We start from the raw sequence: 15,241 nt of genomic DNA, 5'->3' as shown, positions 1-15,241 counted from the left end.
TATCCAGACAACATTTATCAAATAAGAGTTGATAAACGAAACCTTAATTCAATTTCAAGGTATCATACCAAAACAATTTTAGTCTTTTATTCTTTAATTATTTATGTTCAGGCCCAGCCTCCACAGCAGAAAGCCCAAGGGGCATCACCTGTTAAGACACGTTTGTCTTTGGCTGCCTAGCATCAAATATTAACTTTGTGCCTTAAAAAATGTTAACGTCCGCTGCCCCCACCTGACGTTGTCTGGCCCTCTCTCTCTCTCTCTCTCTCGCGGCTTGCCTCTCTTCAGATTGAACTCTCAATTTGTTGGGAACCCCAGTAATTCTCTCTCCCTGGATCTCTTAGTCTTAAGCAACGAATTTAGACTTCTAGGTAAATTTATAAACTTTAATGATTAATGTTTATGTCTTTCAGATAGTTTCTGATTTGTTTTATTAGTTGGGTTGTTGTCTTGTTGATTTTTGATAGTTAGATGAGTAGTTCAATTTGCTAACCTGTCTATCTTGGTTTCTCATTGATTTTTGCTTTATGTTTGGGGTTTGATTTGTTGCTTATTGTTTATAACATTATCAAATTTGATGGTGCCCTCCAAATGTTCGATGAAATGCCACGAACATAAACTCTGTGATATTCTTGTTATATTAATTTAAAAGACTGTAAGATTGGTTACATAGTTTGATTCTTGATCTAAAAGTACTGATTTTGCTTGTTTTCTTCATGTTTTGTGGCCTTTACGTCTTAGGGGTACCTAACACAATTTATCATGGTCAATATAGGAAGCCTACGTCTTAGGGGTAGTAATTACAATTTATCATGGTGAATATAGGAAGCCTACAAAAGAATGGAAGTAAGATTGTTGCGTTGTAGTTACTCAAGATATTACTGGAGAATGGGTTGTTTTTGGAACTAGTGAAAGGTAATTTTTGTCATTAAAATTGTGTGATATCATGATCATGTTCTTTCATGTTCAATTGTCCGATGGCCTTTTAGGACCTTTGATTTCAAGATAAAACCTGGTTATGGATTTAGGGTTTATGACAAATTAACCAAACACCAACTTTTAGAATCAAGTGTTGTGCATGTTGCTTAGAGCATTATCTATTACTTAGTACATGAAACAAAGTTATAAACATAATCAACCATATCTCTTTCATAGAATGTTGAGCTATTCTATTAGATGCATCATTCATAATTTATTAGTAATCACACTGTTTTAATTTCGTTTAATAAGTATCAAGTATACAGTATATAACAATGTCAATTTGCATAACTCTCATGGTTTCTCTATCTAATGAGTTGTTTGTCAAATTGATTTCAACAACGCTAATTCCTATATCATGTTAAACATGTTTTCTAGATTTCTAGCTTAGTGTATTCCCAAAATATTTCTTAAATGATCTTCAATTTCCTCATGTGCATTAATGTACAAGTTATATTTGCAGTCCTTTAAATCACCCATTTTTCCATATATTTAGTAATTTATTGTATATTTGTGTTGATCAAAGATGTTGACATTTGAAAACTGATCTGTAAGTGGCCCATGGTGAGTGGTGACTAGTGTGGTTTCTTTTGTTTGAAAACTCACGTTGAGCCGGTAAATCCTTGGTCCCATAGGAATAGTGTGTTTTGTCTGTTTCTTAGGTTAGGGGAATTTTTTAGATTTTTCGCCCAGGGCATCAAAAACCTAAGGACCGGCCTTGTTTATGTTGTACAACTTGATTCATGAAATTGTTCTTTATTCGGGGTTCTGTTTTGCTAAAAATGGTCTGTAATCTGAACTTGGGTTTCCCATTTCTGTTTTCCCTAATATTTAATTGTTCATTTGAGCTGTTAATTTGGTTTGCTGCTGATGAACTTGTGTTTCAGTGTTCTGAAAGTGTTTGGAATTGAATAATATAGCTGAAGTTGTAGTGCTGTAAACTTGAATTGCAGAACCATTGTAGCAGGTAACTGGTTTATCATTTTTAATAAACCGTGATTATTATGATTAATTTTTTTTTGTTTTATCATTGAATTTTTTCTGGATCTGCCTCAGACGACTCAACTAGTTCTTAGTAGCTTGGTTGTTCACAACCAACAATGGCGGCCTCCATGCAACTTCTCAATGTCACACCCTTTAGATTCCACTCTACTTCTATCCCTCAACACCATTCAAGACCAGTGATTGCCCGCTGCTCCGCCACATCATCCACAGCCAAAAGCTACAACATCACTCTGCTTCCTGGTGATGGAATTGGCCCTGAAGTCATCTCTGTTGCCAAGAATGTTCTTAATCTTGCTGGCTCAATTGAAGGTGTATATATTCATAGTTTGCAATTAATGGATTCAATAACTATTCAAACTCATATGTTTGTTTTAGCTTTACAGAACGTATGATTCTTTGCTAGGGATTGAATTCAAGTTCAATGAGATGCCTATGGGAGGTGCTGCCTTGGATTTGACCGGAGTTCCATTACCGGAGGAAACTCTGACTGCCGCAAAGCAATCTGATGCTGTTCTCCTTGGTGCTATTGGCGGGTGAAAGTCTTTTTGTAATAGCCTAGTATTTTGATTTTGAATTTACACAAATAACATAAAGGTATAATGTATTATAAAATCAGAAAACCATTTGTTAATTGGGTACATGGAATTGAATCAAAGGCTGCATGGTTCAAATTACAATATATCTTTTGTTAGAATTGGAGTTTCAATGACTTTTTGATGCATCTGTTTTAACGGTTGAGGTTTTGATTTATTTTATCTTTTGATTAAATGGATTGAAGGTATAAATGGGATAAAAACGAGAAACATTTGAAGCCTGAGACTGGATTGCTACACCTTCGTCAAGGTCTTAAGGTCTTTGCAAATTTGAGGCCAGCGTCTGTTCTACCACAGGTACGCTAGTCATGGTCCTCGTGGATATGAAGATACTTTGATATGCTATTCATTCAATTCTCATGCATGATCTACCTATTATGATAAGGGGTTAATGAGCAGTAAAATGTGATTTTTGCAAAGTCCAGTTTCTGATTGTAAGGTTTCAAGTAAGGATATTTGCATGGCATCTAATGCTTCCAATGAGAAGGGCATATATAGTGAATTCTAGCTTTTATATGTATTTTTTCTGTAATGTTTGTTTGTGATTACTTTAGCTTTCTTAATTAGTTTATTAACATTAGTAATAACTTACGATGAAGTTGATTGGCTTACGTTATTTGTTACAAAGAAGGTGGTCATGAATTTTGTATAAATATTCAAATCTCCAACTACACGTTTTTCAGACTTGATAAATAGTTTGTACGTCAACTTACACTTTGTTGGCAGGGGTCTTGACAACTTTTCACATTTTGTCTATAGGAATAAGGCTCATTCTATTCATTCATCATAACTTTTTCCTGAAGTATAGAGAAAAAGGGCAGCACTGTTAAACCTATGATGATATTGAATCTAGAAAATCTAGTTATGCTTTTGTTTAAGTTATCAGAGGACTAGCCATCCATCAGCTTACTTATTTCCTAAATACTTGCTGTGAGCATATAAGAGTTAGATGATGGACAGTTTTCATGTCCATGTCATACAGATGGTTGAGAATCTTTTTACAACACATGTAAATGGTAGGGATCATCAACTACCTCCACTATATGTGCTAACAGACCATCCATGGGCCATGACTAGTTTACTGCCTATATAATCTTTATCGACTAGTCACAAAGTATGTAGCTTCCACTGAAATTAGGTCTACCATTGTATATTTCTGAAGCATGCACCCCATATGTCACATTTTGATACAATCTAATAGCCAAACCTTGAATCCTTATAAGAACAAACACAACTCGAATGTTCATTATCGACATTTGACAATATTTTTATAGGTTCTTTATAAAGCAGCTTGTTATGGTCTTTAAGAAAAACTTCTGAAGCCAAAGGATTGGGAAAACAGCTTATTTTGAGACAAAGGCGTTCTAAATGATCAGTTTCATTGCCCCTTTGATACAATTACTCAGTAAACATTTGAAAATTACCTAGTGAAGAGTCGATTGATAAAAATGAGTCGGTTGGGAGGAAAATTCAATTGGAACATTTTTCAATGTTCTATGTAATCAATTTAGAAGAAGGCACAAAGTTTCATTTCTAGTATGCCACCCTCTGATTCTATGTCAGATCAGGGTAATAATGAAAAACTACGCGATTTGCAGGGTGTATAGTTTACCTACCTTCGTTTTAAAATGGGTGTGAATTAGGGTACAAAAGATAAAAAAGCTTATTGTATTCTGGGCAAAATGTTTTCTGAATTGGCTATACTAGTTTTGTTAACTCATTGGGTAATTTATTAATTCGACTAATTACCAGATTGATCCCCATCTAAGCTAATATTATATCCTGCTTAAATTTTCAAAGGCTTAATTTAGCAACTAGTTATTGACGCCGTGGGAATGCTGAATGCCTGTGTGGCCGATTAAGTTGCCTTACCATGTGGTGGGGGGATGCTGAACGCCCTGGTGGCAGATTGAGTGGCCTAAGCAGAGATCCTACAACACTGTTTTCCCTTATGGATATAGGGCCATAAGCAATGGCTATTAATGGTATGGCGAGTGACCACCCAAGTCTTTGTGGAGTTCAACTTTAAACAAATTTGTGTTTAATATCCAACTTCTGCCAAATGCTACTGTATCTGATCATGCTCTCTAACTTTGGACAAAGGCTACTGCAACTGATCATGATTTACATGTCACATTAATTGGTGAAATAGCTTGTTGTCATAGTTGACTTGTGGTTGATTCATCATTTCATTATCTTTACCACTTTCAGTTAGTGGATGCTTCAACATTGAAGAAGGAGGTTGCTGAAGGTGTCGATTTGATGGTTGTAAGGGAACTTACAGGAGGTCAGTGCATAGATCTGCGCAGATTTACTTTAGCTTGAACACATTTTATTTTGATACTTTTGTGTATAGGAGGTAGTTGAAGAAGGATTTCAGCACATCAAGAAATTAGTTTATTGTAAGGTTTATATATATATGTATATATATATATATATATATATGTAAGTGTTGCTCAGTGTGCTTTGCTATGTTGTGTACAAGTTGAGGGAATTTTCTCAATCTCTTTCACCGGTAACTGGTGTTGCTCACATACTCAATATAACTAGAAAACACCCCTGTTCCATTTTTTCTAGTTGTCCATTCTGGTGGAAGTTTTTGGTTATTCTTTGAAACTTGGATCCTTGGGTTTTGTTTTTGCTAAGAAGACATGCAATGGGTATGTATCTTTACTCAATTACGTAGGCATGGATGATCTTTGACATGAAGTCCAATTTTAAGACTTGTTTATTTGACTTATTTGCAGCTATTCTTTTTTGTAGTATCTGTTTGGAACTTATTATAAAATTTGGTTTCCATTTTGAGAATCAGTTTCTTGAATACTTGCAATAGCTGAATTTGAAAATGAAAAAGTGGATGGTGGATGTGGAAAATGTTGGTAGGGGAAAGAATGACGAATAGCTAAAAAACTTAACGTTAGATTTTCTGAATTTGGAATATCTTGCATGGATTGAACTTCGTAATTGAATCTTATCAGTACAAAAAACTGGATAGTTTTGTTTCTGGTCGGACATGCCTTACCAATTTTTATTTGTTGAAGGTATCTACTTTGGAAAACCAAGGGGATTTGGAACTGATGAAAATGGTCAGAAGATTGGCTTCAACACTGAGGTTTATGCAGAATATGAGGTTGGCATCTCGTAGAATTTTCCTTTGTTGAATTTTGTCTTGGGTTTGCATTGCCCGCCCTAGCCCTCTATCCTCGTCAATTCTCAAGGTTAACATAGAAATTTTTATCTTTGCATTTCATCATGTATGCTAAGAACCTTTCTTTCATCCGAACCAGATTGACCGCATTGCTCGTATTGCATTTGAGACGGCTCGTAAGCGCAGTGGCAAACTTTGTTCTGTTGATAAAGCAAATGTCCTGGAGGTACCAATGTCTTTGTAGATTTTTGTTTTTAAATTTTATTTTTATTTCTTTCTCCCCTTATTTTGTTTTTGACAATTGAGCAGGCATCAATGTTATGGAGGGAAAGGGTAACAGCAATATCAGCAGAGTATCCTGATGTTGAACTCTCCCACATGTACGTTGATAACGCAGCCATGCAGCTTGTCCGAAATCCAAAACAGGTTTTTTTTATTTGTTGCTGTCTTCTATGAATAGTGAAGAGAAAATTGAAACAAACAACTGATGGTGTATCTCCATGAATTTGCAGTTTGACACAATAGTTACAAACAACATATTTGGTGATATTTTATCAGATGAGGCGTCGATGATCACTGGAAGCATTGGGATGCTTCCTTCTGCTAGTCTTGGTGCATCGGTATTGTGATCTAGTTTCCCCATTTGGCTTTCTTTCACTCGAGTGTGTTTTAGTCTTGGCTCCTATTGATTTTCTTCCATGGGTCCCATCTTTGTTTATCCTAATATGCCACTATCATTCCAATATAAACAGGACCAAAAATTGTAAACGTCTAATGGTTTTTGATTTTTATTGTATTTTTTGTGTGTAGGGACCTGGACTCTTTGAGCCCATCCATGGTTCTGCTCCTGATATTGCTGGGCAGGTAGTTAATTAATTAATGTTTGAAATTATAAATGGGTTTCTTTAATTAATGATTTAAATTGATTGTTCAGGATAAAGCAAACCCCTTGGCAACCATACTAAGTGCTGCAATGCTTTTGAAATATGGTCTGGGTGAAGTGAAGGCAGCTGAGAGGATCGAGTTGGCTGTGCTGGATACTTTAAATGAGGGATTTCGTACGGGCGATATTCACTCAGCTGGGAATGTATGTACCTTCTTCCTCAACACTAACCAATGCAACTAGGAGCTTCTACTTGACTTGATATAAATCAAATGAGAGTTTAAAATCATTTGAAAAAAGAAGTTAAGTTTATAGGTTGGATGGAGTGATGGAACAACCTGTTTCTGAAATGCAAGGAAACATTAAACTTGATAATAAATTGAAAAGCATTCATTATTCGCATCAAAAGACCCACAAATGTATAAAATACCAATTCCCTGCTAGTGATATTGCAGCTAAAATGAGGAATCCAAGTTAATTCTTGATTTTTAAACCTGTTGTAATATGCAGAAATTGGTTGGATGCGAGGAGATGGGTGAACAAGTGTTAAAGTCTGTGGATACAAAGACACCTGCTGCATCACTACTCTAAGGTTTTATATCGAATCCTTTTAGATGTTAGCTTGCGGAATCATGGACGTTTTTACGAGTTTTAAGTCATCTCATGTCGAGATTAATCATCATATATTTTCTTGACCAACATGTATTGAAATTTTGTTGTATGTAAAACATCATGGTGGAAATCTCCTTATTTTCAGACCAAAGTTTTGATTTTTTTATTTTTAGTAACTGAGTGTACACAACTCAACTAATCTCATGATGCCATGATGATGTAGTCATGAAAATTTGTACACAACTCAACTAATCTCATGGTACCATGAAGATGTAGTCATGAAAATCCCCTGAAAAGACTCGAATTAACAACCTATAGGAAGGATCCCCAAGGCCTAACACTTGAATAGGTTGCTGTATAACACATTTGTATATCAACATCTATATGTACATGCACACACATGTAGGTGTATGTATTATCATTAGACATCTACAATAGACAACATTATTTTCTACACCAATAATACTAGTTATTATTTTCTTTTTCCACCTTTCGTTATTATATAACTTTTCCAATAATACTAGTTGACTTCACAAATTATACTTACATTTTTATACTTTTATTATTATTATTATTATTATTATAACTCAATAAACTATAGAGTAAATTATGGATTTAGTCCATTAGGTAAGGTATGAAAAAATATATACTTCATTTTTGGTCCTTGTGCTTTTATACTTGTCTTGCTTTTGGTCACTAGGATAGGATTTATGTTGATTTTGTATACTGATTTTAATATACAAGAATATAAAAAGAAACAATCAACAAGAAGATATGTTTAAATCAGATGGTTCTTCTTAGCTGTTTCTTCATCTGAATCATTTATCATTTCATCAAACGATTTTTGAAATCAAATGTTTTTAAATTATCCTTGGTCTTAGATTCAGAATTAGAGTCAATGTGTTGATCCTTTATCATTATCAACGATTCTATACTTTTGATCATAATTATATCATTATCAACGATTCTATATTTTTTATCATAATTATGCGTACAACGTTCAGAACTCTGAATATATTGTTCAGAGTTAAGAAATTTTATCTTCAGATTTAGCTTTATGAAGTGTAAAATCATAATCATGATGAGAATAATGTGGTTTTTTTTGTCTTCATAAGTTTTATTTAATGAAGAATAGCCATACCCAACATTAGTATATGTTTGAATATTGCTTTCACTAAGTCTCAATATTTTCTAAAGTACAATCACTGCCTTGAGATCTAAAATCTTCTCATATTTTCTCTTACCCTTTATTTTCAGACTTAGGAGAAGAAGATTCAGCCCTTAAGGATGGTGATTTGCCTTGACCCGAATAGGGACGGGGATTCCCTGCTAAAACGGGTCCCGATGTTACTCAAATCGGGGCCGGGGATCCCCGGTAGAATCAAACTAAAGGATATTCTTCATGGGGTTTGATCGGGGATTTACCAAGGTTTGACCGGGTATTGATAGAGGTTTGACCGGGGACAGGATGTTAATCCCCGTACCCGCCAGAGACCGGGGCCGGGGGATGTCACTACAAACCGGGGCCGGGGAATACAAAACCCGTCCCATCCCCACCCTGTTGCCATGCCTATTCAGACTTAACAAAGTATTTTTCCAAAGGGATTATTTCAATCAGATTTTCATTTTTAGCCTTAGGAATTGAATTTTTTTGTATTGTTTTGAAATATGTCTATCTTTGAATAATCATAAAATTTTGATGGAGCACTTATCAACACAATACTTTCATTCAATCCCAAACCCATCTCTGGATTATATAATCCGGTATCCTTTGGATTGCTTGTTATAAGATTTAAAGTCTGTACAATATGTCTTCTTTTGAAATTCAAATCCTCAAGTTCTTTTATCTTTTTTTTTGTTAACATGGATATCCAACCCGCTATGCGAGCCGATTAATCACAGGACGACCACCTGCTTTGTAGATAGTTCGGAGTCACCGCATTTGAACCTCCACGGCTACAAGGAGATTTTTATTCATTATTGGATTTGAACCTGAGTCCTCCTGGTACTTTTGACCTTTGAGCCAAGCTCAAACCAATCAGGCACCACCCTTGTAGTTAAGTTCTTTTATCTTTTGATACAATTCAACTGTTTCTTTTGAAATAAAATCAAATTTAACAAATAAAACTTATTTTTCAACTCTAGCTTCTTCAATAGTTAAAGACATGATGACTTATGTGATCCAATATTGTTCTTGATTGTTTCTTTTAAATTATTGTTATTAACTCAGTGTATGAGATTAACAATTAGTATCAGAGCATACGACATTTGAATTTGATCTCAGATCATACTCTGGTTATAAGATCTTGATTTGATTTTCCGACTAATTGATCAATTTCTCTCAAATTGATCAATCTTCTTTGTTTCTTGATCTACCTTCTTTCTGAATTCTATATTGTCATATCGATCATTTCACTAATTTCAAGATGTCAAAAGAATAAGTAAGCATTGGATCAGAAACCAAATCACCAACACTTTTTGTTGGAGAATATCATCAATCGAGGATTCAAATGATACAATTTCTTGACAACATTGACAAAGAATTGATGAAACCAATCATTGAAGGTCCATTAGAAGTTTTCATCGAAATTCCTGTTGTACCAAAAACTACAAATACTCCACCATACCTTCTTCAAGAATAAAAAAAGATCCAAGCATGTATAATGTTGAAAAGAAGCTGAGAGCCAAATTGACATAATGTAATTAACTTTACTTACAATGACTCTTCCCAATGAAATCTTCAACATGATTGATAGTCTCAAGTCAGCAAGGCTATCTGGGATGAATTGGAGGCACAAATGCAAGGTAGTGTAAAGGCTCTACAAAACAAAATCAATATATGCATTGGAGCCTATGAAGTGTTTAAAGCGAAGGAATCTGAATCTCTTACATAAACCTATAACATATTCAATGATATATTGAATGATTTGAGGAGGAATAGAGTTCAAAAGTTGAATTTAGAAATCAACAACAAATTTCTAGAAAATCTTAAGCCAGAATGGGACAGTTTTGCAGATAATCTTTTAACCAAGAAGAATATCCATGGCATTTATGGAGTTCTTAATCAACATGAAGAAAAGGTTAAAGAGAGATAATCAGAGAAGAAAAAGGTTAATAAATTTCTTGCTCTAATCTCTAAAAGAAAATATAAGAATAGTTCCAAAAGATCTTCCTCTCCAAAGATTATGGAGATTCCAGAATTAAGATCTCACTCTAACTCTGAAAGAAAATTATGACAATCATATATATAATTAGAATTAGAATTAGAATCAATATACAATTAAAACCTTATTACAATCAATACAGTAATACGTATAAAAGATAGAGACAAATTATAGTTTATATATGTATATATATATACATACATACATATATATTAAATCAATTTTTTATTTAACCTAAAATCAAACTCTATATGATTAACACTAGAATCAATATAATGCATATCTTTTATTTTTCATAAATTTATTAAAACCTCTCTTTTTTTTTAAAATTTTATAGAGAAACCAAACTATGAACCGTCTAAAACAAATCTAAAAAGCTTGAACAAGTCAAATGAAAAAATAACAAGTCAATCAAACTCCTATGTATCTAGAATGATCACAGTACTAGCTATTATTGTTCTACTTTGTACAATCGCATGTAGAAAAATAGGGGTTTGAAGAAAGTTTTTCGCCAATGTTGGAAATGAGTATATTATTACTAATGTAAGCAAATTGCAAAAATATTTAACAATTATATCAAAGTAGGTAACAACACAATGTTTGTTTGGTGAATATAAATATCTTAAGAGAATATATGTATTATAACAAAGCAATTATCATAATACACGTCATATGATTATAATCAATATTTTCACATATTTTTTTTATGATTTTGAACCAATTACAAAGTTTGATATAATAAAAATATTGATATATAAGACTTATTAATTATATATATATATATATATATATATATATTAAAAGAACAACTAATAATGATAAGGTAGATTCATATATCAAAGGTAATATTGATTCTTATTAATTTAATATATAAATGTGATCATCGACCCATTTAGCTAACTTCAATAATTTTAAAAAAGATTATTGTCACCATGCAACACATGGTCTCAAACACTAGTTAATATAATGACAAAATGTCCAAATTTTTAGGGTAGCTTGGCAGTTAACCAAGAAAAGTATGGGATTTTTACTTGCGCTTGGAATGCAAAAGCACAAACTTGGTTGACGAACATAGTTTATGCGCCGCTAATGTAGCAGCTTGTCAAGGTAGATCGGTATTGCCCATATAATAAAAGCAGATCTTGGTCTATGGAATCCCAAGAAGTAAGAACTCCAGAATTATCCGATGATTGGTTTTGGGCATATGCACTAACAGAACCTACTAACTGCCTATGACAAGCTCTTCCCTGAAGTTATGATCTTTTGCGACAAATCAAGTGGAATTTCCATAACAAACAATCATGTTCTTCATTCTCGGTCCAAACATATCAAACATCTGATATCATTTCATCTAAGATCACATTTTGAAAGGTGATGTCGAGCTTCACTTCATACCTACCAATCTTCAACTTGCTGATTTATTCACCAAGCCACTGGATGAAGTTCGATTCAACTTTCTCTTCAGCAAACTAGGTATGTTATATCTTGACGAATGATCCTTTCTATAGAAAAATCGTCTATTTTTGTGTATTTGACTAGGTTATGTTCTAACAACCATTGTTCGGCTCCTAGCATTTGTCAAATGCTCTAACATCAGGAGCCTAATTTTCAGAGATTTACAAATCAAACTCCATTCATATAAGCCATTCAGTTCAGGTCGCTCTACAATGGTCCTTGATCAACATGTCTCCCACAAATACCCATGGCGCCACCCATGTCATTTCTCAACCGTCATGGAGCGATAGTTGACAACTCGACCCTTCAACTTAGCCTTTTGCAGACTATTCTTCTAAATCCACCATCATTGCACTTTCTCTCTCCTCTTTCTTCCTCTACCTGACTATAAATTGACTCCTTTTTTTTTCAGTTTAATTTTTACCATCTTTCTCTTCTATCTATTATTTTTGGGGGTGGGGGTGGGGGTGGGGGTGGTAATGGCACCACACAGGTCCTACTAATACAAGGATTCTATATGTACATAATTTACAAATAAAAATTCCAAAAGAATATCCCTGCACTAACGCATGTTTAACAACATGTATCTTCAAAATATACAGGCAACAGGCTAGTCTTCAAAAGCAGATAACACATAAGAAAAATAATTATATTTTTCCCTTCCCCTTATTATCTCGCGACCCCGCTGTTCCTGCAATGCACATTTTTAAACACAAAATGAGAGTTAGACCGGAAGGTCTAGTGAGGAAATCCCTTCTTTGCAAATGCAGGGTGAAGATCACCAAAACTTGATAAAATTTTTTTTTTTATATAAAGTGTATTTTAGAAAAAACATGCAAATCTGTTTGTTAACCAAAATATAAAACTAACAGATTGCTACAACATATAGCACAAAATGCAATTTCCCATAACTCTGTAATTCTTTACAGAATTGCTATAAAACTCCTCTGGCTCAATGGATCAGAGCTCCTCTGGCTCAAAGGGCCAGAGCTCTTCTACCCTTGATTACTAGGGCTTCTGGTTCTACTGAATATAGCCTCTGTACTCAACAATTCGACACTCAACCAGAGACCCTCTGGACCCACGGAGTCTCTGGTCCAAAAAGGGGCTACCTTAATTTTTAAAAGATAAATAAGCTAGAATCAGAACTCCTTTGGTTCTTTGTTTCATTTATAAATATTATTGAAGAAAAGATTTAATTTTAAAAGACGGACTCTGATACAGAGCTCAGACACAGAGCTCGGGTACAGAGCTTTAGACAATACAAAATAACTATTTTCAAGATACAGAGCTTCTGTATAGTACATACAGAGCTTCTGATTTATAAAATTCCAAAAACATTTTAAAGTCTTCCATATGACCAGAGATTCTCTGGTCCTTCTAAAAGACAAACCAGAGCCTCTCTGCATCATTCCCATACTTGTTCAAACTTGATAGAAATCATTTAGAAATCATAGGCAATTGATGCTTCTAATTATAAATTGTTTTCTCCTTCTCAATAACATCAAAGTTATTATTTCTAAAGAGAACAATACCTCCAAATCATCAAGTCATAAATAAATGCTTATTTAGAATTATTATATATGATAGTGATAATAACAAGAGTTATAATATTAATCATACCTGCAATTGCCACCCATATATCCATAGGTACACCTCTCCTTGATATACCACCATTATTTCTTCTTCAAAACAGGGTTTCTTACCAGAACAGACTTATGTCACCACGTCTGAAAGTACCCAATACCCAATTTCAAGCCAGAACAGACATATGTCACCACGTCTGGGGGAACTATTTCTTAAAACAAAGTTTCATACCAGAACAGACTTACGTCACCATGTCTGGAAGAAACATTTCTCAAAATATAGTTTCATACCAGAACAGACTTACGTCATCATGTCTAGAAGAAACATTTAATATCTTTTCCAATAAATTTAAGATACCCTTCTTTTACAATATAACAGTTTAAAAACTGATTAAACATAAGTTGTGAAATCCCATTATTGAATAATCAAAGTTTAGTTAAATCTCATTCACCAATCAATTTCTGTACGGATAAATTTGTCCGGACAAGCTTATCCGGACAACACATGTCCTGACAACCTTAGTCGGACACCCCTATCCAGACAACACATAATAAATATTCTTGGGCTATGAACAACTATCCGGAAAACACTCAACCGGATACACCCTTATCGGACATCAAGTGTCTGGATACAACTCTCACCGGTCAACATGATGTCCGGACATACCCTTATCGGACAACAAGTGTCTGGACACAAGCTTTCACCGATTAATCATAAGTTACTCTAATCCGGAAAATTTTGTGTTTGGTAAAGAGACCTTATCGGTCAATGGAGATCAAATAGAATATATACAACATTTTCAATACATCATCATTTGAAAGATATAAAACCAGTAACCAAAGCCGGATTCAAAGGCTATTTTTAAACCAAACTCACCTTTTGTAAACTCAGAATTTGAAGATGAAAATAGAAAATTTGAAGATGAAAATAGAAAATACGAATCGGTCTTTGATTCCTACTTCAGACTCCAAATATTGCAAACAAAACCCACATAAATCTTTCACTCTTGATTTCTAAAAGACCTTTTTCTTCCTAAAAATGCCCTTTTAAACCTTCCTTAAAGAAGACGGCTGAAGGATTTCATACCATCCCTTCATACATAATCTTTACACATGCATAGACATGCATGCACATAATTTATGAAGTAAATCCATGTACACACACAACACATGCATGTACCTAAAACATGCATACATTTCCATGCATCAAGAATATACACATACTCATATAATTATTTTATGTAAGTATGTATCCAAATGATTAATTATAACAGTTAATCAATTATTCACATAACCACATAATTCAGGTAGCACATATCAATTACCTCAGGTAACAACCAAGACCTAGTTATCACAACACCCGTTAATAAGGGTGCTAAATGCATTGGAATTTAAAACATGATTAAAACATATGAAATGTCAAAATCAATCAATCAAGTAATATAATTTATTTTATTATTATTATTATTTATATTAATATACACATCCTATATATATAATCTCTTATTTATTATTTTAAGTTTTATATATATATATATATATATATAAAATCCTTTATATATATTATTATTTTAAGTTATATCATATAACTATTTTATACATACATTTTTGTAATTATAATATATATATATAGGGTTGGGTTCACGTGAGACCAGCTTGTTTTCGTGAGACCCGTGAGACCACATTTTTACACGTAACCTTCACAGCAAAAACACTGTGAAGGTTTAAAAAAAGTCGAACCTTCACAGCAAAAACACTGTGAAGGTTTTTAAAAAGTCACCTTCACAGCATTTTGCTGTGAAGTTTCAAGTGTAAAA

The 15,241-nt window shown here is 33.7% G+C and overlaps 1 protein-coding gene across 4 annotated transcripts; it reads left to right on the top strand.

Annotated features, from left to right (window-relative positions):
• The first annotated feature begins 263 nt into the window (after positions 1-263).
• On the top strand, positions 264-7,367 carry LOC112506584 (3-isopropylmalate dehydrogenase, chloroplastic). 4 transcript variants are annotated; one of them, XM_025110733.1, is made up of 13 exons: positions 264-317; positions 1,866-1,945; positions 2,035-2,292; positions 2,387-2,516; positions 2,762-2,873; positions 4,788-4,863; positions 5,618-5,706; positions 5,864-5,950; positions 6,034-6,150; positions 6,237-6,344; positions 6,535-6,588; positions 6,659-6,811; positions 7,118-7,367. In XM_025110733.1, the coding sequence occupies exons 3-13, from the start codon at positions 2,079-2,081 to the stop codon at positions 7,196-7,198; spliced, it is 1,221 nt and encodes a 406-aa protein (XP_024966501.1). In that variant the 5' UTR covers positions 264-317; positions 1,866-1,945; positions 2,035-2,078; the 3' UTR covers positions 7,199-7,367. The 4 variants fall into 4 exon arrangements, with proteins under 4 accessions (XP_024966501.1, XP_024966499.1, XP_024966503.1 ...); XM_025110731.1 differs by having other exon boundaries at positions 284-371; XM_025110735.1 differs by having other exon boundaries at positions 285-371; positions 2,367-2,516.
• The last annotated feature ends 7,874 nt before the right edge of the window (positions 7,368-15,241 follow it).

The sequence above is a fragment of the Cynara cardunculus genome (genome assembly GCF_001531365.2).
Source record: "Cynara cardunculus var. scolymus isolate 2C chromosome LG 2, CcrdV1, whole genome shotgun sequence".
Classification (NCBI taxonomy): domain Eukaryota; kingdom Viridiplantae; phylum Streptophyta; class Magnoliopsida; order Asterales; family Asteraceae; genus Cynara; species Cynara cardunculus.
Note: the sequence above shows the minus strand (reverse complement) of the source record. Positions and strands in the feature narration are given on the sequence as shown.